The following is a 24,984-nucleotide window of genomic DNA, read 5'->3' as shown; positions in this document are numbered from 1 at the left end:
CATATGCCTCATTTGTCAGTATCAAATTATCTTCTTTGAAAATAATTTTTCCCCTTCCTTCCTTCCTTCCTTCCTTCCTTCCTTCCTTCCTTCCTTCCTTCCTTCCTTCCTTCCTTCCTTCCTTCCTTCCTTCCTTCCTTCCGTCATTACACAGCCCAAACTGACTTTGATCTCATAGTCCTCCTGTCTCAGTCCTCGTGCTAGGATTATAGACATATTCTACCATAACAGGGTAACATTCACTTTTCTTAATATTTGTATGTCTTTGTTTGTTTATTTTGTTTTTTGCCAGTCCTGAGGTTTGGAACTCAGGGCCTGCGCACTGTCTCTGGCTTCTTTTGCTCAAGGCTAGCACTCTACCACTTGAGACACAGCACCATTTCCGGCTTTTTCTATGTATGTGGTGCTGAGGAATCGAACACAGGGCTTCATGTATTCAAGGTGAGCACTTTACCACTAGGCCATATTCCCAGCCCAATATTTATGTCTTGTCTTCTATGCATCTATTTTGATAAATGAGATGGGCATTCTTACCTTGCTATGACTTTGAGATTACTTGAAGTATTTCTTCTACATTCCATGTGTTAAAGAGAGCACTTTACTGGATTGACAGTCTCAACCATAAGATTTACAGATGTTCCATGTCCCACTGTGTGTATATTTGCACGTAGAAGGGCTTATCTAAAGAAGAGTACTCATATATACAGTTGAATAATATAGTGACAACCAAAGTGCCCAAACTAATTCTGATCTCTAGTGAAGCTCAGTTGGTATGTGACCTTCTTTTTTTTTTAAATGGTTTATTTTTATTAAGTAGTTGTGCAAAAGGATTTTATTTACAGAGTCAGGTGATGAGTCCAGTGCATCTTGATTAATGTCATACCTTCCGTAGTTTTACCTCATCTTTTCCCACCTCATCCTTACCCTCAAATTATGTAGTTTAATTTTTTTATATGTACAAGGAATATAATGAGTGCATTTGCTCACCCTTTCTCTCTCCATTTGTGTACTCTGTTCACCCTCTTTGTCCTCCCTCTCGGAATATGTTTCAGCTCCCTGCTATTCATTTTGTTAAGTAGTTCATTATATGTTCAAAGAAGTTCGATGATTGGATTTCTCTCAAGTATGTTGTCATTGAGTCAGTGTGTATGTGGATATGCATATAACCCTGTATATGTTATCATTTATGTTTGTCTCTCAGATCTAACTTCCACGTAAAAGAAAATATGCATGATTTGTTTCTCTGAGCCTGGCTTACTTCACTTAACCTGATTCGTTATGGGTTCATCCATTTCCCTGCAAAAGACCCAATATATTCTAATTAAAGAGTAAAATTCTTTTGTATGTATGTATCATATTTTTGTCACCCACTCATCCATTGTAGGACATCTGACATGTTTCCCTAACTTGGCTGTTGTGAATAGTGCAGCCATGAAGATGGGTGTGCAAGTTTCTTTCTATCCTGACTTGCAGTGCTCTGGGTAGATCCCCAAAAGGTAGTTCTATGCTTAAGTATTTGAAAAGTCTCCAACCTACCTTCCAGAATGGTTATACTAGTTTACATGTCTACCAACCATGTAATAAGGTTCCTTTCCCCCCACATCTTGCCAGCATTTGTTATTGTTCAAATTTTCTGTGTTGGTCAATTTTACTGAGATAAATTGAAATTTTAATTTTTTTTATTTGCATTTCCGTTATAGCCAGAAATGTTGAACATATCGCCATGTGTTTATTGGTTATTCTTGTTTCTTCTCAGAAGTCTCAATATAGCTCTTTTACCCATATATGAGTTGAGTTAATGATTTTGAGGGGAGTTAGTTTCTTGAGCTCCTCGTATATTCTGGATAATTAGGCCCTTGTTGGATACATAGCTGGTGAAGATCACCCTTTCTGCAGACTGCCTTTTGGCTTAGTAACTATGTCCTTAGCTGTACAGAAACTTTCTAGTGTGGTGTAATTCAATTTGTCAGCTCTCTCTCTGATTTGCTGAGCCCCTGGAGCTCTGCTCAGAAAGTTCCTGCCTCTGCGAAGATGTCCTAATATTTCCCCCACTCCTTTCTGTAGTAGTTTCAATGTTTCAGGTTGGAAGTTAAAGTCTTTAGAGTCTTCTATACATGAATGTGTGCAGTTCTTTGGTATCCATTCTGTCCAGATCTCCATTCTTTGCACTGTGCTATAATCTTTAAACTGTTTGGGAAAATGGACTCTTTCTGATCCCCTTCCATCCCTCTGCAGAATCCGTCTTGCAGTCAGTCCCGTTTTAGAATGCAACATAATCTCTACGTATACATTTTCTATTTGAAACTATCTTATGTCATGGGAGCTAATTGTAAATATAAGAGAGTTGGTATAAAGAAGAAAGTAGTCCTCTTGGTGCAGCAAGATCAGTACCTGTGCTGGCTTAGCAGCAGATGGCTCTGGTGGGGAAGAGAGCTGCTGGCTTTTAAATTCTGAAATCTCAATAGCATTTTTTTCTTATTTTTATTGAAAGAATGAATTTTGATGGGTCTTCAGTACCATTTTGAACTCTAGTTACAATAATCCCTAGGTCATTAAGGAATGTATAGCAGGGGTTGATTCTAAGTTATACTTCATTTTCAGCATGCAGGTTGTACTTAACTAATTATATTTCATTGAAGAATTCCATTATAATTGAGGACAATTAGAGTGCTAGTATAGAGACCAGCAAATCTAACATAAGCTGGGTTAAAACAAACTTTGGGGTAGAGGGCTTGTCTAGCATGGGTAAGGCCCTGAGTTCTACCCTAGTATTGTAAAAACAGAAAGAAATTAAAGAAAGAACCAAAAGAAAGGAAAGAAGAGAAGAGAAGGAAAGAAGGAAGGAAGGAAGGAAGGAAGGAAGGAAGGAAGGAAGGAAGGAAGGAAGGAAGGGAGGGAGGGAGGGAGGGAGGGAGGAAGAGAGGGAAGGAGGGAGGGAGGGAGGAAAGGCTAATTTCCAGACTACATTGTCAGTTACTATTAATAATAAATAATATTAATTTCACATCACGTTTTTAGAAACATGCCAGCCTGTCAAACTTCACAGTCAAGCATTTCTATAATGAAACATTGTTGGGATACTCATGTAAAGTCTTATATGATTTAATTAGCATCAGTGAAATCCCTTAGAAGTAAGGAAAAGGAAATGCTCATGGTCTCTTATCTCCTCCCCGAAACTATATAGTTGCTATGGCAATCAGCTGCTCCTCTGGAAAGACCACTCTTCCAGTCATAATCACTACCACCATTCTATTCCAGTTGGTCCAAAAATGGCCCTACAACTCAAAAGTATTTCTTGCTAAATCTGCACAACTGTCAGAGCAATCATTTTGAAACAGAATTCTAATCACATTTTACATGTAAAAAGCCTTCAGACTGCACAGATGTTGTCTTGAATGTAGGTAAAATCTTGATATAGCATGATCAGATTCAGAACCCCTCCTTCCCCCTTCACTGTCTGGTTAACAGTGACCTATCCCGGGTCAGAGACTGCCTCCTGCCTTTATCCATCATAAGACTGCACACAAACATGCTCCTATTTGGAGTTTCTTCAATGACATGCTCTTGCCCTTAGGTTAGGCAGCTCTGAGGTCGCCTCCAGTGTCCTTGTCTCTGAATGTCCACAGACTGGTCTTACCTCCTTCATTGCTTGTAGTGTGGAGTCAACAGTTCACTTCCAGTGAATAGACTATGGAAGGAGTGATGGGGTATCACTCCCAATGTTAGGTTGCAAATTCCCGGTGACTTCTCACTTATGGGCCTCTCTGACTTTCTCCTTTACTCGCTATGAAAGAACCCACTGACCATATTTTGAGCTGCTCTAAGGAGAAGCTAAAGGGACAAGAAACTGATGGTGGTGGTGGCCTAGCAGCCAGTAGGGCCATGAGGCTTCTCACAATGGTGTGCAGAGCGTGTTACACGGAGGCTTGTCTCTCGCTGTGTCGAGATGTCTGAGCCATTTGACAACGCTTAGATGCGTCCCTTGTTAAAGACCCTGGGACAGAAAAGTACTGCCCAAATTTCTGACCCATACACACAGAGGCGATAGATGTCTGTTGTTTTACACAGTTAATTATGGGGTAACTTGTTATGTAGCAATATGTAACTAATATCATTAAGACCCAATCACTCCTTAATGAGAGCCATTTTTCAACGTGCCCAGAAATATAGCCAGAATTTCCAATCATCTTTGTACTATTTTCTTCTTAAACACAAGTGATTGATAAAAGCAGCATGATAAAAAAATTACAGCGGTGTTACTTTCATTTTTATTCTGAATGTGAAGATGATTCCAGGAGTATGAATTTACATATATGTAAAGGTATCAAATTATTTATGTGTTTAATATACAAAATGTATGTGTTAATTAGGCCTCAGAAAAGTTGTTAAAATTAGTGGAGATATGAAACACATATTTTGATAAAAATAGTCTAAAAATAATATGGAGCAACCCAAACAAGTAAAGTGTTAAAAGCACTCAAAAAAAAAACTAAAATAAAGCAGATTTGTCAAAAACGATAAAATTGCCTGAAAAGATGAATTTTTTCATCCATGAAAAATAAGAAGAAATTGCTGTTAGAAACTAAAAACACAATAATAGAAATTGACAATCCAACAGAAGGTTAGGAAGATAAATTGAAGTAGGATGAAAATAAAGAAAATGGCAATATATAGGCAAGGTAAGATTCAGGTCCAAAATTATCTTAAAATAAGGGAATTTGAAGAAAAAAGGAGCAAAGCAAAAAAAAATCCATTATTTTACTTATCAATTATTTTATTTTCATTTAAGGAGCCAAAGACAAAATTACAAGTTAAAGAGGCCCAAATGTTGCTCAAAAAGTAAATTTCCCACAATGTCGTCTTTGTTCATTAATTACCCACGGCTCTGTGACAAATGACTGTGAACTATGGCAACTTTTAAAGATAACCCCCACTTGTCATGTCACCGTTTCAGGTGCGGCTTGGCTGTGGTGACTGATTCAGAGTCCCTTGCATGGTGCCAGGATCAGAGTCCCAGAGAAAACCGGGAAGGTCTGGCATAGACTGACTGGCAGGATTTAGTGCCTTGTCAATCATCGACTGAAAACCTCAGCCACTTCCTTAACTCATTGCCCGTTAACCAAAGATGAACATCATTCCCTTGCTTGTCCGTCTTGTGGCCTTGAGGGAAACAAACAAACAAACAAACCCCGAGTTTTCTAATAAGATAGACAGAAATCCCAGGTAATCATGGAAATGCCTTCTAGGCACCAGGGTGCACTGCTGGAAGGGAGGATTACTAGGAAACATTGTAGAAATTTGCCTGTTTTATAAAACTTAGGAAAACTAGGATAATGAAATGTTAAGACTTTTTGTGACAGAGACAATTCACAATTATAAAACATTTCATGTGTTTTAGTATTACTTATTCCAAAGAATTTCTTACAGTTAGATAAGGGGGTTATTTTGCCTACCAAGTCACGTTGGCAATGTTTTTAGACACCTTTGGTTGGCACAGTATAGAACATTACTTGCTAGAGAAAGGCTATGGATGTTGCTAAGTATTCTGCAAAGCAAAGGACAGCTCCCAAGGAGAACTGACATGACCTTTCTGTGGCAAAGCAGTTAAGAACCAGTGTATTTCATGAGTATCATTTTTTTTCCTGATCAAAGTGACCTTGAATCCTGCTCACAGATGTGGCCGCATATAAGAATTTCTTGTTCCAAGTCATGTAGGCTTGGGTTATAGTATTTAATAAGAATCCATGTAAAAAATTGTCCAGATGCATCATGTTCTTCAATTTTGATAGAGTTGAGCTAACAAATAATACCTGAATATATTCATGGCCTAATCTAGCAAATTTGATAGTGGAATAAAGACATAACCCAGTATACTAAGAGCTCTCCCAAATGAGGAAATAAGTCACAAGACAGACCACAGCAGGAGAGAAAGCAATGATCCCAACCGAGAATGGAGTGGAGGAGTATTCTCAGAAAGATGGCAACATAGAAAGTCCCAAGCTGGGTGCAGGTGGCTCACACCTGTAATCCTAGCAGCTCAGGAGCCTGAGAGCCGAGGGATGCCGTTCAAAGCCAGTCTGGGCAAGAAAGTCCATGAGGCTTTTATATCCAATGAACTATTTTTAAAAAGAGCTGGAAGTAGAGCTATGGATGAAATGTTGCAGTGCTAATCTTGAGCAAAAGAACCCAGGGACAGCACCGAGTTCAGAGTTCAAGTTCAAATCCCAGGACCAATACCAGAAAAAAAGAAAGAAAATGAAAGAAACCATAAGAAAAGAAAGTCTGCAGAACAAGTAGGCTCTGAAATTCTGAATTTAACATGCTCAAAACAGAAATCATCTGTACTGGCCCCACCCTTGTCTCTAAAAGGACCCTTTGATCCATCTACTGACTCCTGTCAAGTACAGAATGTTTCCAGTAACTCTATGATGACTCTTGCTCATGTCCCAGCTGTTTCAGAGATGTTCTGGGATCCACACCTCTCCTGGAGGTGAACTAGTGTCTGCTTTGTGAAGCCACCTATACAACAGACTTTGTGTCTTCATGTTTCTGATATCCAGCACATGGCAATACTGTGGTGAAAAACCACACAGATCAGTGTCTTCAAATGGATTAATAAAAAGAACTCCAACTCGAGTAAAATGATGAGAGGAATTGTAGATGAACTGCAGTAAAAGGTGGATCTGTAATTTTAGGGTGGCAGCGGACTGTCTTTGCTCGATAACTACAATGTTTTGTGTCTAGGAACACAGGAAGGATTGTTTCAGTGGCGTGTGGCCACAGAACATTTTGATGCATAAACTGAAAAGAAATTAAAAGTAAAACATCCTTGAGTATGAGTAGCTGATTTGCTCAGTAGGCTCTGTTCATCTGTTCAGCAGGAAAGTAATACCTGGAGCTGTCTGGTAGAAATCATATATGGAAACGTGCAGATCAATAGTCTGGCTGGGGAGGAGAACCACGACTGGAACTGTGGAAGCCGATGTCTGGGCCACAGCCCTTGGGACAGCCACATACAGGCCCTCCGGCATGCCTGTGACTCAAAGGTTTTCACACCAGGCCGAAGTGAGCTCAGAGTCCAGGCTGTGGATAGAATTGGAGAACACACAGGGTTTTCATTGAGCCTCGAGTTAGGTGTAGACTGTTTAAAGTGTAAGGAATACACATCAGATCAATTTTAAGTATTTTCAAGTGACAACAGATAATAGCAAAAATAACAGTCACTCAAGAACAAGCTTTCTCTCTCTCTCTCTCTCTCTCTCTCTCTCTCTCTCTCTCTCTCTCTCTCTCTCTCTCTTTACTAGCTTATCTTTAAGAAGCAGCCAGAGATTGATTTAGTAATAACATGTTTTGTATGTGCCAGTACTGGGACTTGGACTTAGGGCCTGGGCTCTGTTCCTGAGATACTTTGCTCAACCCTAGTGCTTTACCTCTTGAGCCACATGTCGACGTAAAGCTTTTTGGATGGTTACTTGTAGATAACAGTCCTATGGACTTTCCTGCCCAGACGGGCTTAGAACCCCAGTCTCGGATCTCAGCATGTTGAGTGGCTAGGATTACAGATGGGAGCCGTCAGCACCTGGCTTGGCATGAACTTTATTAACATTCTAGAACTTTCCAAGGAAGTTATATCATGTTTAACTCTTGTTCTTTATAAGTAATGATAATCTATAGGATCTGTAGTTGGACAAGGTTACAGAAGGACAAAGAAAATTCAAATAATATTCAAAATATACACAGGCATGATTTGCAATCACATCAACTAGCCTTTTCAAGTGGAAAAGAAAAACTATCAAATTGGAATAACAGTCTTCCCTTTACATAGCATAAAATTATCTGCTTTTAACCTCCTTTTTTTTTAAAGACACACAAAAGACTAAATCTGATCAGGCTGCATTCTGAGTAGGAAAAGTTATAGCTAAACATGTCTCTAACTATTTGTAAACCTTTGGTTTCTAGAATGGGCAAGGGCTCCTAAGGACAGGGAATTGTGCCAGGCTATGGGCGCACACCCATAATCATACCGAGGAAGCTGAGTTCTGAGGATCATGGTTTGAAGTCGGCCTTGACAGGAAAGTCCACAAGGCTTATCATCAATTAACCGCCAAAAATCTGGAAGTGGCTCTGTGGCTCTAGAGCACTGTCCTTGAGCAAACACACTGGGACAGTGCCTAAGCCAAGAACTCAAGACCCGTGACAGACACACACACACACACCAAAAGGAAGAAGGAAAGGAAAAGAAAGAAAGGAAGAAAGAAAGAAAGAAAAGGAGAGGAAAGAAGGAAGGAAGAAAAAAAAGGAAGGAAAAGAAAAACAAGAAAAAAGAAAAGAAAAGAAATCAGAATACAGAATTGAAGTGAATGTGGGGAATGACCTTGAAGCATTAACAGGAAGATCTACTTGAGCTCTTACTTTGAATATAAACTCATCTTCCTGCACTGAGTCGCAGGGGAGGCACTGGTGACCCAGAAGGCTTTTGAAGCCTTGAAATTGTTCTAGTCAGTCCGAATTCTGGCTTTTGGTCTTTGTTTCTGCAAAATAAGCCTACGGATCACAAAAGCACGGTAAGCACGAAACATTTTTTCTTTTCATCGAATCCATTAGTAGAGTATGCGTAGCACTCTAGAATATGAAAGGATATTAGGCTGGTGCCATGTTCAGTGAACAGTGGAAGGAGGAAGGGGTGCGACTATTTTGTTGCGTTATAAAGCCTCACAGTCTCACACTCTCGTTGTCCTCTCTGCCCTGGTACCCTGTGGATGGACAGCTCAGGGCAGCCTTCAGCAGGACCCGAGGGACGAAAAGTGAGACTCAGAGCCACAAGCCGCTGTGTCCCCTGCCTCTCCATGCAGACACAGGCTAAACCTAGCCCAGGAAATCAAAGAACAACGGCATCCTATCAGACCTAGCGGAACACTTGGCCACCTGCTATTACAGAAACAGAGCTGGGAAAGGGGAAGAGAAGAAAGCGCAACTGCATCACATATTTTCAGCATATTGAATGTTGCACTGCAGAAAATCAAAGAGCCGGGCCACAGTGCTGACTGACACAGTTTCTCCATTCCCCTCGCCCATCTGCAAAGCCACAGACAGCTGGGGTGGAGGACCAGGGATGTCATTCAACCAGCAACCCTCAGCCAGGCTGCTGTCTCCTGGCTCGCAGACCTTATGAATTCCCAAGGCATACCCTAGATAATTCATGTTGGTCTTCTCCATGTGGGAGAAGGATTTTTTTTTTTTTGGCCAGTCCTGGGCCTTGAACTCAGGGCCTGAGCACTGTCCCTGGCTTCTTCCCACTCAAGGCTAGCACTCTGCCACTTGAGCCACAGCGCCGCTTCTGGCCGTTTTCTGTATATGTCGTGCTGGGGAAATCGAACCTAGGGCCTCGTGTATCCGAGGCAGGCACTCTTGCCACTAGGCTATATCCCCAGCCCTGGGAGAAGGATATTTGAATTTCATCCTAACCCTGCTTCTCACATAAATATCTTATGATCCATATTCACTCAATCCTCATACTGCAGTACCTTCGTAACTCTTTGAGCAGGCAGTTACGCTACAAAACAACCTGGTGCCACACATAGTTCACGAATGCAAAAGTAAGCAAGATTTCTACCTAAGTTTATTTCTTTATCATTGTTTATGTTGGTAATCGATACAGGAAATATGGAATGTGTATGCATAGTTTAATCATAGTAATGATAACTAATAATATTATGAAACTAGTAACAGTGTTTCCATCACCCATAAGTTAATATTTTTAAAACAGAAATGTCTCTTTCTATCCTTCTCCAACCAGTTGGCTTCCCTTCACTGCAGAAAAAAAGCACTATCCTAAACTTTACAATGCTTAATTTATTTTTTATCTGGTATTCCAAAAGCATGTGCATCCTTGAATTGTATTATGCAATTTTGTTTAATCTTCAGTATTTATAAATAAAATAGTACTGCGTGTTTTCTCCTACAAATTGTTGTTGGGGTAATTAATTTGTTCTGTGTGGTTGCATCTAATTAGATTCATCAACTTATTATATGTAAAATATCTAAATTTCTGCTATTACAAATTAGTTTCACAAAGGATTTGGTGTAACAGTTTCCCTATGAGCATCAATGCACTTGAGTTAAACTCTCCTTCACTTTGCTCCTTTAACCTTGTTTCTTCCCATTTTCCTTTTCACAGTTTTAGTGGGTTTCGTCTACATATAATCTATACACAATCATATCTATATACCATATAATATATAATGTACTTCCATCATAGTAACCCCCATTTCCTCTCCTTTCTCTTTTCCCCTTTCTCTTTTTCCCCCTACCAATAGCACACATTCGATGATCATACTTATGATGATGATGATAATCGCTGCTTTTGTTATTTGTAGTTTTAGATTCTACATATCAGCAAAAATATTATTCTTTCAGAGTTTGGCTCATTTTGAGCAACATGACAATCTCCAGTTTCACCCGTCTTACTACAAATGAGACCAATTCCTTCTTCTTCATGGCTATTTTATGTATGTACATTGCTTTATGCACTTATCAGATGCTGGGCACCTGGATTGGTTCGACAGCTTGGCTGTTGTGAATAATATTGCAATGAATATGGATGTGCAAGTGCTCCTATTGTACATGCCGTATTCCTTTAAATACATGCCCCAGAGTGGTCGAGTGGGATCCTTTGGTAGCTCTATTCCTAGTTCCTGCGGGATCCTCCGTACTCATTTCTGTAATGGCAGCACTAACTTACATTACTCATCTTTACCAACCCCATCACCATGTGTCCCCAAGTATTATTTCAATTTGCATTTCCTTTATGCCAAACGATTTTGAACATTTCTTCATGTGCTTACTTTCCATATGTACTTTTTCTTTGGAGAACAGTCTGCTCAGTATTTTTGACATTTATTTAATTGGATTATTTGTTCTTTTAGAGTTTAATGTTTTTAAGCTCTTCAGAGTGTGAATCCTCTGTCCAGTTACTAGAATGCAAAGATTTCCTTCTATTCTATAGGTTGTCTTGGTAATTATTTCCTGTGATGTGTGGAGGGTTTTTAATTTGATTCCATCCCATCATTCAATTCTTGTTCTTATTTCCTGAGCAATTGGAGTCCTATTTAGAAAGTTGTTTCCTACACCATTTCTTCAAGTGTTTTCTCTGCTTCAGTAATAGTTTAAGTGGCTCAGGCTTTACATTAAAACCTTTAATGCATTCTAATTGATTTTTTTTTACAGAGTGAGAGATAAATTTGAAACAACAGCATTTCCATTTTAAATCTATCCTTGTTTTTGCTGGACAATATCTAGATTTTTCCAGTTTTACATTATTATGGCAATGAGTGCTAACTTGATCTTTCTCATAATTGACTTTTGTCTTTTTTTATATTTTTGTATGTTTTAGTTAGTCCTTGCTTAACGATGTATTTTCTACCTTCTAATTCACTAATTTTATTCTCTGCAACATCTGATATGCTATTATATCCACGTATTGAATTTTAATTTAACTTGCTCCCCTTTTTCAACTCTAAAATTATGATGTGAATTGTTAAAAATAAGTTAGAGCTTTCTGGCAAAATTATCTATCTTTTCACTCATTTTTACGTAGTCTCTAATTCACAGTTCACAATTATCTAATTCACCTGATTTGACTTTCTTTTCTACAGTGCCGGAAACTTGCTCCTGGACTTCTCTAGGCCATGCTTCCACTACTAAACAGGGTGTCCGTCTCAAATAGTGTAGTTATTTTCAAGCCCCATATCTGTAACTTTAACATGAGCCTCCTGTGTAGTTTTTGTTTGTTTGATGTGCTAATCCTTTGTATTGGGTACTTAAATTTGCTTATGTAGTCCTTGCTGCCCTAATGTTTCTTTGAAGACTTTCACATTGTTTCTTGGTGACTTCTTTGCCTGGCTTCTCAACCTCAGTTTAATAATTCAGCAAAATACTGGGGTGGGGGTGTGTGGGGGGGAGCCTGTCGATGAGGGCGGCTCTCACTTCTCTGCAGTTTCTCACCTCTAGTTCTGCCTACCTTGGCAGCTCCAGAATCTCATGTTTTCCCTTGAAGTCCTCTGAGATCGCAACTCTGCTGGGTTCTTGGCTTCTACCTGAAATTACTCCTCCTGGTTATTTCATATTCTGCTGCACACAATAAAGGGGAAATTACCTAGAGAGAAATATGTCCATCAGAATATGCTTATTTACTTGTGATTCCTTTCTCTCTGAGACTTTGGCACTTCGCGTCCTGAATCATCAATGTTTTAAGCAGATTTTATGACATAATCACTGGCTCTTGGAATGAGGGCTGACTATTGGGTCACTGGCTTGCTGCAAACTATATCTCTATCATCACTAACAAATCACAGTGGTTTTTGAAGAGTTCAATTATGCCAAAGGAAGCCATTCAAATGTTCCAAATGATAAGGTATATCACACTTATTGGATGATTACAATAGGTAGTGTAGTTGTTCTTACTTAGACAAAGCAGGATCTTTTGAAGCGGCAACATAAAAATCTTAGGTCAGTGCGTGAGACAGAGCATGGTAGAGTCCCAAGACCTGTGAGAGTCTCCGGGCCTGGGGAAAAGCCCCGGCCTGGCAAGGTGCTTCACATCTGTGTCTTCCCAGGCAGCTTTGGGGGAGATTCAAAACCAAGCAAAACAACGCTATTCGGCAATAATGACACCATCTCCTGTACCTTTTGGCAAATAGGTCTGTACATTTCTTATCCTCACTATGGTAGATAAACTAGGCTTGTTACAAATGTCTTTTCATCAATCTGTTCAAAACTCTCCTGGGACACCATGCATGCATAACACGTCTAGGAACATCTCTTACCTCAAACTAATTCTACCACTTTGTGATTCAGAGAATGAGATGCTTATGTGTCTCCCTTTGAACTTCAGACTCCTGAATGATTTCTTCCTTCCTTTGTCCCTTCCTTTATCCCTCCCTCCCTCCCTCCCTCCCTCCCTCCCTCCCTCCCTCCCTTCCTTCCTTCCCTCCTTCCTTCTCTCCTTCCTTCCTTCCTTCCTTCCCTCCTTCCTTCCTTCTCCAAAGTACTTTATTTTCTTAGTATGTAAATCAACACACTAAGCAGTGTTTTCTTTCTTTCTTGGTTTCCAAAAGGTCTTTCTTTGTCTTCTTGATAAATAAAGTACTTTCCAAACAAAGTTCTTTGTTTCTTGTTTCTTTCATATTTTCTTCTACAAATAAAAGCACTTTCTAAGTAAAGTACTCTCTTTCTTGGTTTTACAAAGCACTTTATTTTCTTGCCTTGTAAATCAAAGCACTTTCTAAGTTGCGGCACTTTTTCCTTTTGGTTTTACCAAAACATTTTGTTTTGTTCTGTGTAAATGAAAGTGCTTTCAAACCAAAGTGCTTTCTTGTTTTCCAAAGCACTTTCTCTTCTTACTAAACAAAATACTTCATATAGTGCTTTCTTTTCAAGCAGTTACTTGTTTGCTTTCACCAAGCAAGTTTCCTTATTTTAAAAAATGCTTTGTTTTCTTATCTTGTAAATCTAACCACTTTCTAACAAGACACTTTTGTTCTTTCTTTTTTCTTTCTATCATCTTTTTATAGAGCTCTTCCTTTCTAAGCAAAGCTCTTCCTTTCTTTTCCAAAGCACTTCATCTTCTTCGTAAATCAAACTACTTTCCAAACAAAGCTTGCTTTCTCTCTCTTTCTTCCTCTTTTATCAGTTTTCCTTCTTTCCTTTCTATCTTTCTTTCCTTCCTTATTTTCTTCTTTCTTTTTTCCTTTCCCTTCCTCCCTCCCTCCATTCCTCCCTCCTTCCCTCTCTCCCTCCCTCCCTTTCTGCCTTCATTTCTCCTTCCTTCCTTCCTTCCTTCCTTCCTTCCTTCCTTCCTTCCTTCCTTCCTCTTTCCTTCCTTCCTTCATTTCATTCCTTCCCTCCTCCTTTCTCCTCCTCCACCTCTTCTACTTCTTTCTTTCTTTCCTTTTTCTTTCTTTGTTTCTCTTTCAAGAAGCATTTCATTTTGTTTTAAAGAAAGAGCTTCATTCAGTTAAACCATGATTCACAAAAAAATAACAAAGCACGGAAAGGAAAAATAGAAAGCTCTATGTTTAGAAAGCACAAAAGAAAGTGCTTTGGCAAAGAAAGTGCCTTATTTAGCAAAGAGAAAATGCACAAGCTTAAACCAAGGAAGGAGTAAAGTGCTGTTTTTAGAAAGTGCTTTGGTTTGCAAGAAGAGATGATGGTGCTTTGAGAAATCGAGAGGAAAAGAAAGTGTTATTTGCTTGGAAAGAAAAGAAAGCTCATTTAAAAAGAACTTAAGAAAGAGGTTTGTTTGGAGAGCAGAGCACTTCAACCTACTTGGAATGAAAACAAAGTGCTTTGAAAAAGAAGGAGACTACTTTTTCAAGAAAGGTCTTTGACATAGGAGAAAATAAAGCCAAAGAAAGACAGAAAGACATACAGACAGATAGACACAAAGAAAGAATTTTGTTTTAAAGCATTTTATTTAGCTAAGTGTGAGAAAACAAAGAAAGTAATTTATGAAGGAGTCAGAGAAACAAACAAACAGAGGGAGGGAAGGAAGAAAGAGTGGAAGGAGTTAAGGGAGGAAGGAATTATGGAAGCAAGCAAGGAAGGACTCAACAGTGCTTTGGAAAAACCAAGGAAAGAAGAATCTGCTTTGTTCAGAAGGAAATAAAGTTGTCTTCTCTAAATGCTATGTCCAAATACAAATACTTTGCTTGTGAATGTGGTCTTACTTGGGAAAAAAAAGAAAAGGAAAAAAAAAAAGGGTCTTTCCAAATGTAATTGTACAAGCATCGCAAAATAAAATCCTCCTGGATTAGTTGTGTCAAAGAAAAACTGCACTAAGTAACTTAGAGACATAGAAGGTTTTGCTCCAAACCACTCAATAGGAAAGCGAGATTGAAGACCTGAAGCCAAAGGCTGGAGTGTTTTAGGTGCTGTGGAGAAGGAGAGCGAATGGCTTGGTGGGAGAAGAGTCCGGACACCACTGTGATCAGGTCACCGTGGTATCTGTTAATTGCTCTTTGGTTAAGTTAGGCTCCTTTACTTCCCACTGAGAGGGAAATGGGGTCTATCTTTCTTGATAATTATCTTCCAGAGGGAAGTCTGCAGGAATCTGAGAAGAGACATACTTGAGTTATAAAACCAGGGAGAACCAGAGAGAAGATTTACATTTAAAAGGATGGAAAGAGAAATTACAATAGAAAGTTTCTGAGATTAATATTTTAAGAAGAGATTGGTGAGGGCTCATTGTCGAAAGTGTAACAGTCTACCGCTAAGTCAAACTGAGGTAGAGGTCGAGACAGTTTCAGTCATGGGACCTTGAGCCTCTGGGCAGTGGGTTCACTGGCAGTGTCTCTGGGTTGTTATAAGAGGTGGCTGTAAAGAGCATAAAAGACATGTAGAGACACAGAAGAAAAAGATATAGACAGGAAAAGAGTGCAGTGTGAAGGGTGCAGCAGACAGAAGGAAGTACAAAGCCAGCAATGTAGCACATTGTTTTTCTGGAGATGCCTCTCTTTTGCACTTCTCGATTACAGTACATCTCATCTTACTCTTCATCTCTTTTTCCTGGGATTGATAATGCCAGCCAAGATCTCTGGCTTTCCCATCTTAGTTCTGTCGATAACGATGAGGATGTAACAATCTGATGGCATTTGTTTATTGTTTACTTCATGTATTTTCTCTTTAATCCCTGTGCAAACAACATAAAGAAGGTACTTTTACACCGAGATTGAAGTAACACAAGCAAGTTTTCTTGCCTGAGTAGAGCCCATGCGCTTAACCGTTTTGCTTTTCAAAGATCTTTTTAAAATGGTTATTATAAAGGTGATATACACAGTAGTTACAGTCACATAAATCAGATAATGAGTGTAATTCTTTTTGGACAATGTCACTCTTTCCCCCTCTCTCTCCCAGTTTTTCCCTCCCTTCCCCGCCCACAAGTTGTAGTTCATTTGTAATATAGTGTCTAGTGAGTACCGCGGCTGTATTTGTTCACACCTAGTTCCTCCATTTTTGTGTCCCCCCCTCTTGCCCTTCCAAAGACAGATAAATGAACAAACAAGACAAGAAACAAAACAACAACAAAGGAAAAAAGACTTGTTTCGATTTCCTGAAGGATTTTGCTACCATGCATAACAGTGAATGCCTGCCTCTCTCTCCCATGCTCGAAAGGACTTTGCATTGGAGTTATCAATGCATTTTTCTTTTCCGGTACAAATGATTCCATAGCGCTAACTAGAAATCCCAGATGCATAAGTTAATCTAGGTTTTTCCATTTTAAAACTCTTCTAATGATAGGTTATCTGCATTTTAAAAAAATGTAAGCACAGTATTAAAGAAGGAATATAAGGTGACTTATTAGAACATTTTTGCCATTTAACTATTTTTTAAAAATTCTACTTCTCCTTTCACAGCACTTAGCATAATTCTTTGAACATTAGGAGTGCCCCGATTTCACAGGATGAATAGAATGAACCTGAGAGTCGGTCCCTGCATGGCCCCTGGTTCCTCGGCTTTCTTGGGGTCACAGTGTTCTTTGATGTTTTAATGGCGACCCCTCTCTGTATGTGTGCAGTGTGAAGCGGCAGCCTTGCTGCTGACTGTATTGCTCAGCGTTGCACTCTGACAGAGCTGGGTCATCTCTGGTCTCTTGTCACTTCATTTGTTTTCCTCTGGCCTCCTGCCACTCTGCCAGCAAGGAGCCTCCTGTGATGGAGACATAGGACGCTTGGAAATTAAAGTGCACCAAAAGAGAGCTTCATGCGCGTTTGCTTGTCCAGTACTCGGCAAACGTTCGAGGCAAGCACTCGTGCCACTAGGCCATGTGCCCAGCCCCTCTCGGCAAACGTGCTGACATTCATGGAGCAGCCGGTGGCACTGTGCTGGGCTCCCATGTTAGCAGATAGGTAGAAGCTCGACGAGAAGCTTCTATTCTAGTCAGAAAAAAATCATGTTTCCCCAGGTACTTGGCAAATGAGAGCAGAGGGACGTTTAATGACATTTAATGAAGTCCTGTGATTAATTGGGACCTGGGGTTGTGGGGCTGAACTGAGAGAGGGCTGAATAAACATACACCAGCTCTTCGGTGTGGATGGCGACGAAGGGAGAGAATTAGAACAGGTTTTCATCATGTAGAAGCAGGTCATTGCAGCAGCTGGGAGAAAGTCCGTGTGCTAGTGACCCATGGAAGCATGGCAAAAATAAACAAATAAATAAGGAGAGGGGACACATCTGGAAAACCCCCAGTAAACTACTTTCACAGCCAAGAACTGGTGGTGGCTCATGTCTGGAACTCTAGCTGCTCAAGAGACTGAGATTAAGGATAGAGGTTCAAAGCCAGCCTAGACAAGAAAGTTCATGAAACTCTTACCTCCTATTAAGCAATAAAACAGCCAGAAGTGGAGTTATGGCTCAAGTGGTAGAATGCTAACCCTCAGCAAAAATCCTTAAGGACAGCACTATCGCCCTGAGTTCAGACCCCAGGACAGTACACACACACACACACACACACACACACACACACACACCCACTCCTTTACATATATGCATGCTTTGCCCTTTCTAACAAATCCTAGCTTCATCTCTAAGTCAGTGGAAGCTATTGAACAGTTCAATGTTAGTGAATGAAATAGCATGTTTTGGGTTTGAGGAAAAAAAAGTCTAAATTCTATGTGTAAACAAGAATAAAATATATAAAGATTGGCAAGTAAATAGAGATTCCAGGCAGGAATTTTAGCGTGGTTGAGAGGGTATTAGTTAGGCCTGGGAGGTGTTGGCAAAGACGAGCATGGACAGAAGAATTCGGGAAGACTTTACTGCCGCATAGAGGAGGAGGATGGAGGACGCCAGGGTCCCTGGAATAGCGTAGGCGACCCCTTGAAGAAATTAATCTGAAACATCTCACACTGAAACATTGATCAGAATTTTTAGGTGTGGACATTTCTCACGGTCTATCTCTCCTTGAGCCCTTTCCCCAAACTTTCTCCTTTACTTTCACCTTCTTACCTTCCAAAGCATCCTCAGAAAAGAATGACAATCACATTATATATATATATATATATTTTTTTTTTTTTCATGTCTTAGTTCGAAGTTTTAGGCTATGATTTCCATCAGAACTTCCAGGGAGCAGGGAACGTGTACCTCCCTCTCCCCACAAGCAAATCCGCGCCATCTTTCCTGAAGCCCTTAAGCTGGGCAGCGCATTCACAAGCCAACTGTGGTATCTACCTCTGCTAGGAAGGAGGATCTCTCTGCTCCAGCTTTCCTTGTTCCCTTACGTGTCCCAGAGCTGAGAACCTAAAATGGGGTACACAAATCAACATTCAACATAGCTATACCGAAGTCCTTAATTTTAACCATGTAGAATCAAGATGTTAACTAGTGACTTTCATGACTTAAAATTGGTCTTTTTTTTTTTTTTTCTGGAGGGGATGAATGCCTGTCTCTAACGCTGGTTTTCTTCTTGTCTTCTCTCCAAGGGAATCTCGGGGATTGGAAGTTCCTTTGTTCCCATATCCAGATTACTTCACCCGGGAGGATAAAGAGTTGGCAAAAATCATTGACCACTATGTAAGATTGACTGTCTTATAGCTTTGTTCTTTCAAGACACTTTTAGTTTTATGATATAGTTATATGGTATTTTAGTTATATGATATTCCACATTTAAACAGGTACATATAGTATTTAAAAGTAGAGTTATGGGGTGGGGAACATGGCTCAAATGGCAGAATGTTTGCCTAGCAAGTGAGAATCCTTAAATGCAAGCAAGCCCTAGTCACATATACACACACAAACTAAAAGTAAAATCATGACTTAATGTTACTTGTAAACTGATGTGTGAGGTAAACATATCTCATTGTCTTCAATATATTACAGAATACTTGGTCTATCATTTGTGAAATACTAGCTTACTTCGGTTTTCTGAATTAGCACTGATTTCTTGTGGCAAGAGTCTGATAATAATCAGTGAACACTGATTTATTTTCTGCAGAGCAATTCTAATAACAGAACAAAAATCTTTGGACTCAATTTCCAGTTACCATTCTTTTCCCTTGGCAAAGCAGAAAGATTTTGAATCATGTTGGTCTTGGTGTGACTTAACAAGTAGTGGCAATGTAAAACCATTCACCTAAGAACTGTAATCCATTGAGCTGAATTTAGTGGATAACTTTTTACCTAACACATCTTATTTTATTTCTACAATTTTTTTTTGCAGTAGCAGTTTAGTAGGAAAGTAAGACCTTATTTTCTGTGTTCTCTTTGAATACCATATGGAATTAATAATATAAAGTGTGTTCACATTCGTTTCATCACTAGCAGACCATTGTTATTGATCAGATTCTGGTTATATTACTAGATTTAATTTCACATTAGTAATTAATTACCTATAATACCTTAAAAGTAAGGGACTATTTATTTTACTTTCCATGTTGAATAGCCATTTTCCCCCTAGTTAATGTAAAGTTTATTAAAGTAGGTAGCCAATAAAGGAGGACTCCATGCAGTATTCAAGCAGGAGAGAGAAGTGTATTCCCAGGTGAGCGGAGCTGACTCCCTCTAGTATGCAGTTACCTAGGTAACGCAGGTCCTGACTGGGCAGAGACTTTAGCCTGCCAGGAGCATCTGAATGAAGCCTTCCCAGGGGTGGACCGCACAGTTAATATGTAAGTCACTCCAGTAGTAGCTATCAGAGTTGGGGTCTTACTAATAACTTATAATCACAAAAATGAGACCGGGTCTGTTGTTCTCCTGTTCACTAGAAAAGGTTTTTGCTAGACCTATATCTACTATGTGCAGGAAGGATAATCTCAAAATATTCTAATTTTCCTGTTCACTTCAGCTTAAGGATATAGAATAGACTATAAAAGATAATAACTTGTCAATATTTTATATATACATATATATAAAACGTAGGTACTCAACACATTTACATAATTATGTTATCATTTATTATAGAGATAGAGAGGTACACAGAGAGATGGGTTATAGGTAGATAGATGAAAGAAATTATAAATATATATTATATATATATAAATCTCAAGCAACTTTCTGCTGTTTAGGGATACTTAAGAACACTGAGGTCAATATTAACAGTTGTCATCTTTTGCTCTCCAAGGGAACAACCGTTATCTAAACAGCTTATGTTGTAGCTAACGAAGGGTAAAGGATTCCTGTTTGGAATATGCTCGAGAGCTTCTAACATACAAGTTGTTTGATATGTGCCTTACAAAACGGTACTTGTTGTTTTTATTTGGGAAAGGTAATGCTAGTGTCGGTCTTCTTATATTAGTAAATTTAATTCTTAAAATAGCCCTGACAAATATTTTACCAATAATAAGAAAAAAAATTATTGTCATGTAATTCAATTGCTTGCACAACTCTAAGGTTAGTAAATTACTGAGTCTCTGTACCAAAACAGATCTCCAGACATCAAATCTACTTTGGTTTCCCCCTTTCTATAGCTGCTTAATCCTGCAGTTTATAGTCACTAGCACGATTGGGGAGCATAGTACAGGATCTGTAATACTGAAATGAAATAAAAACACATCTTTGCAGCTACAGATATAATTCTTCATTTAAGTGAATTGACTGTTGGTGGGTGGTTGTAATAGGCAAGAATGAGCAAAGATAACATCTTATTCAGCAACTGTTAAGATGTCTTTTATATTACTGATATTCTATGGCACCATGACAGTCACTGTGTGAATGAGTGAATGAAGTAGTGAATGTTGTTATATTTCCCATCACCATCAGCCATTAACTGCAGACGCCTAATTATACAGAAGAGGATGATGATGGTAGTCAAAGATAAGATAACACAGCAATTTGACCAAACTGAGCTTGTCAGGGGCAGTTGAGGTAAAAGGAAAGACAACTTGTGATTTTTTTTTCAGCCATACCAAGTTCTAAGGATGGGGGAAGGGGATAGTAGTAATATGAACCCTTCTTGGTTCATCTCATACATTAATACATGCTGTTTAGAAAACAAAAACATCCTATTTTAGTGACAGTTTATAAGAGCACTGTTGGCTTTTCCCAGTGAAAACAGTGGAGCATGAGTTTTTCACATGGGAAGTAATTATGTGTCACTCTTGAATGCCATAGACTAAACTAAAACATTAATTTCAGCCTATGCCTAAATGTTCTGGAGGTTTTGTCTCAACTGTCCATATAGTTCATGCACAATAGCTTTCTGAGAGCTCAAATGTAAGTAGTAACCGCAAGTAGTTACAATCTTAAGAAATGTGCCACTGACTCGTACTTCTGACATCATTAAAACTCAAGTTAATTATATAAGCCTATATGATGTTTCAATCTTAAATGAGTACTTTGATCTTTTGTACATGGCATTGCCTTCAGCCAGGCTGAATGATTTGCTATGGATGGACTGCAAGGTCTACTTCTGTTTAGGATTGTCCATACATCTTAGATGACAAGTAACAGCCATTCTTCATGGCACAGGTGTGTAGGGTAAACTGTAAGTTAGTTGCTATATGTTGATTTTCTCAGCCACTCATTGTTTGTGTGTGTGTGCTTGAGCTCAGGGTTATAAAACACATAGCAACGGGGCACAGGTGGCTCATGCTTAGCTACTCCAGAGATCTGAGGACGGTGGTTTGAAGCCAGCCCAGGCAGAAAGTCCCAGTGAAACTCTTATCTCCAATCAACCACTCAAAAACCAGAAATGAAGCTGTGGTCCAAAGTAGCAGAGTGCTAGCCTTGAGTCAAAGAAAGCTCAAGAACAGTGCCCAGGCCCTGCATTCAAGCCCCGCCACCAACAAAAACAACAGCAGCAGCAGCAACACAAAGCCACAAATAGTGGTCAAAGGTGGCTCATGCCTTCAGTCCTAAAGCCTCAAGAGGCTGGGATTACAGTTTCAAGCTAGTCCAGGCAAGGGAGTCCATGAGACCCCTTCAGTTCACCACGGAATCAATCTCCTGAAGTGGAGCTGTGGCTCAAGTGGTAGAGCACTTGCCTTGAGCTGAAAAGCTCAGAGACAGTGGCCACGCCGTGAGTTCAAGCCCCAGAACTGGTACTCACCCACCCACCAACCGCCAACTCACCCACCAACTCACCCACCCACCAATTCACCCACCCACCAACCGCCATACATAAACAGAAGTGTGGACACCATGAAGGTAACAAGTTGAACAACAAATGTACTCACTGCCTTACTCCTCCTCTCTACTTCACTTTGACAGTAGAGGAAAAAAAAAAAACCTTAAAATTAAAAAAAAAATTCCAACATTTCATGCAAGGAGATAGTTTTTCCCCTGAGCATTTTACTCAGCCTGAAGATGGCTTATTATGCCATCTAAGCTAATCAAATGATTTAGAAGAAGAGAAATAGTCCCTCATCATGATACTTGGTTCATTTGTCATAATTACTTTTAAAACCGCATTTATTCCTTCGTTATATCATCTGTGCTTCTATTGTCATGGATTAGTGTTAGCTAAGACGAGCCTCTTAGAAACGCTCTTCTTGCTGCTTGGCTGCCGTGGAAATTCTCCTTTCACCATCGTCTCATTTCCAACCTCAAGTGACGCGGTGGGGCAGGTTTCGCCTTCCACTTTGCATTTTCTGCATTTTATTTTGTTTCGCTTTGATGTTTCTTTCCTCTTCTTTTTCGGGTCCCGGGGTGGGGGGGCTTGGCTTGGGGCTTGAGCTCTGTTCCTAGGCCTTTTTGCTCAAGCCACAGCATCACTTTTGGCTTTTTCTGAGGAGGTTATTGGAGACAAGAGTCTCCCGGACTTTCCTGGCTGGGCTGGCTTGGAACCGCGGTCCTCTGCTCTTCGCCTTCTGAAGAGCTAGGATTGTAGGCATGAGCTGCCGGGCACCTGGCTGACTTTTTACTTTTTAGTCCATGCTCTCATGTAAATGTCAATATTGAATAAACTAAAATCCTTTGGAACACAGAAATGCAAACCCTAATCGAACTTCTTTTGAGCGATTGGTTAACTTTCAAAGCATGAAGGGGTTTGTATTTTTCATGTTCTAAATGGCTCGTGTGTTTTTCTAGTGGGGCAGGGGGTATGATTCCTAAAGAAGGCCCGAGAATAATCAATCCTAAAATTTGTTATTTGGAGAATCTAAAGATACATTTTCTTTGCTGGAAAATCACATGTAAATGGTATATTCTCCTTTAACAGTGGCAGGAGGAGATGAAGATTAGGAAGGAGCAAGAAGCAATATTGGAGGCCAAAGAATTGAAAGAGAAACAGTTAGAAGAAGAAACTCGCTTTCAAGAAATTATGAAGAAAAGAGAAGAGAAACTGCATAAGCAAACCAAACCATACGAGCTTCCTTCAAAGACAACAGTAATTTCATAGAGCAAAAAAGACTCACAAATACATGGAAATCCATCTGCCAGAAATTAATATCAGAAAAACCGCAACATGGAGATTGCTGCATGTTATGGAAAACTCTTTGCAATAAATTAAAGGCCATTTTTAGGGGAAAAGAATTTTATTCTGGTGTGAGATGTGTCATACTTATGCCTTAGTTCAACATCATTAATCTTTATCATTAATCACACGAGGAAAATTACTTCACCAGTTAAAATTCCCACATCTATTGCTTCTTTCTTGCTTCTTTTCTTCTGATAATACAGAATTCCTGTTCAATCAACCTCACTGTTGGTATTCTCTGCACTGAGAAACAAAAAGGAATTGAAAATTAGTCGCTTCATCAGAATTAACTTCGTAGCCAGAGACGGGTGGCTCACCTTTGCAATCCGAGCTACTAAGGAGGCTGAGATCTGAAGACTGCAGTTCAGAGCCAGCCTAGAAAGGAAAGGCCACGAGACGCTTATTTCCAGTCAGCCACTAAAAAAAGCCACAAGTATTGGTAGAGCACTACCATTGAGCAAAAACAGCTCAAGAACGGCACCTCGGCCCTGAGTTCAAGCTCAATGAGCAGCATAAAATAGAATCAGCATTGGTTCACACTCTACTAATCACTGTTATTCATAAAAGAAGTTATGGCATTTTTTATTTGCATTTTATGGTCCTTCTGGACCAGTCATCTGAGACTGACACGCTCCTTTTTCTTTTGTTACTGTGTGAGTAGCATGAGGAGCCAGGTGTTCTTTATATTAGCAGTAAACAAATGCCATGAAAAAGAAGGTTTAGCAAGATGCTAATTTAAACCCGCGTCAACTCTAGAATTCCTAGTGATCAGTGGATTTGGGGAAAAGGGGGAAAAAAGGTTTGTTTCTCTGAGGATTTTGTTTACTATCATTTTGCAAAGGGCAGCTAATGCCTATTGATAATGATAGGTGTTCACCATTGTGCCGTCCCGGTGGGTAGGATGATTGAGAGGCGTGCACAGCCATTGCTTCAAATGGAGTCCCAAGGAATTTATTATTTTTTCCGGTACTGGCCTTAAACTAAGTTAGCTAAGATCACAGGCTTTTCCAAACTAGGCCTTCTGTTCTGCCCTTTCTCTAAGTTTCTCCCAGCCAAAAACAAGCAAACAAACAAAGACATTTTTAGTCTATGTAGAGTTAAATAAATTTTACTACAGTTTACTTTTAAAAGTAATCTTTAATCTTTCCATTGAATAATTTAACACAAACTGAACAGGAATTCTCTGTCATTTGCATCCAATATTAATTTTCCTTCAAAAATTCACAAAGCCATCTATTTATTTATGAGTCTCAAGCTGGGGTGGGCACCAGATACGGTCTTTTTTATTTTTATATGTTTTTACTTTTTGGCAGCACTGGGGATTGAACTCAGGCTCTCCTGCTCACTGGGCAGACACTTTAGCACCTGCGCCGTCCGCCCAGCCCACGTGGAGTTCTTTATTCACTCTGTATTGTAGCGTGTGGTTTCTCAGCCTCTGCTGTTTATTTACGTGTTCTTTGTGTTATACTTGGCAGGTCCACTGGAGAAAATAAAAAGATTTACATATTTCTCTACCCTCTGCAATTCTATTCGCCTTTACATGCTGCTGCTGCTGTCTAGCCATCTTACCCTGCCAT

At 39.6% G+C, this 24,984-nt stretch overlaps 1 protein-coding gene across 2 annotated transcripts in view; it reads left to right on the top strand.

Moving 5' to 3' along the window:
• Tmem232 (transmembrane protein 232) overlaps positions 1-23,651 on the top strand; it is a 174,952-nt gene extending 151,301 nt beyond the window's left edge. For both annotated transcript variants that reach the window (XM_048331048.1, XM_048331049.1), the window contains 2 exons: positions 18,477-18,567; positions 23,150-23,651. In XM_048331048.1, the coding sequence (XP_048187005.1) occupies positions 18,477-18,567; positions 23,150-23,329 (271 nt within the window). In that variant the 3' untranslated portion in view covers positions 23,330-23,651. The remainder of the gene's footprint in view (positions 1-18,476; positions 18,568-23,149) is intronic.
• The last annotated feature ends 1,333 nt before the right edge of the window (positions 23,652-24,984 follow it).

This window comes from Perognathus longimembris, chromosome 22 (genome assembly GCF_023159225.1).
Source record: "Perognathus longimembris pacificus isolate PPM17 chromosome 22, ASM2315922v1, whole genome shotgun sequence".
NCBI classification, from domain to species: Eukaryota; Metazoa; Chordata; class Mammalia; order Rodentia; family Heteromyidae; genus Perognathus; species Perognathus longimembris.
This window is presented reverse-complemented; position numbering and strand designations above follow the sequence as displayed.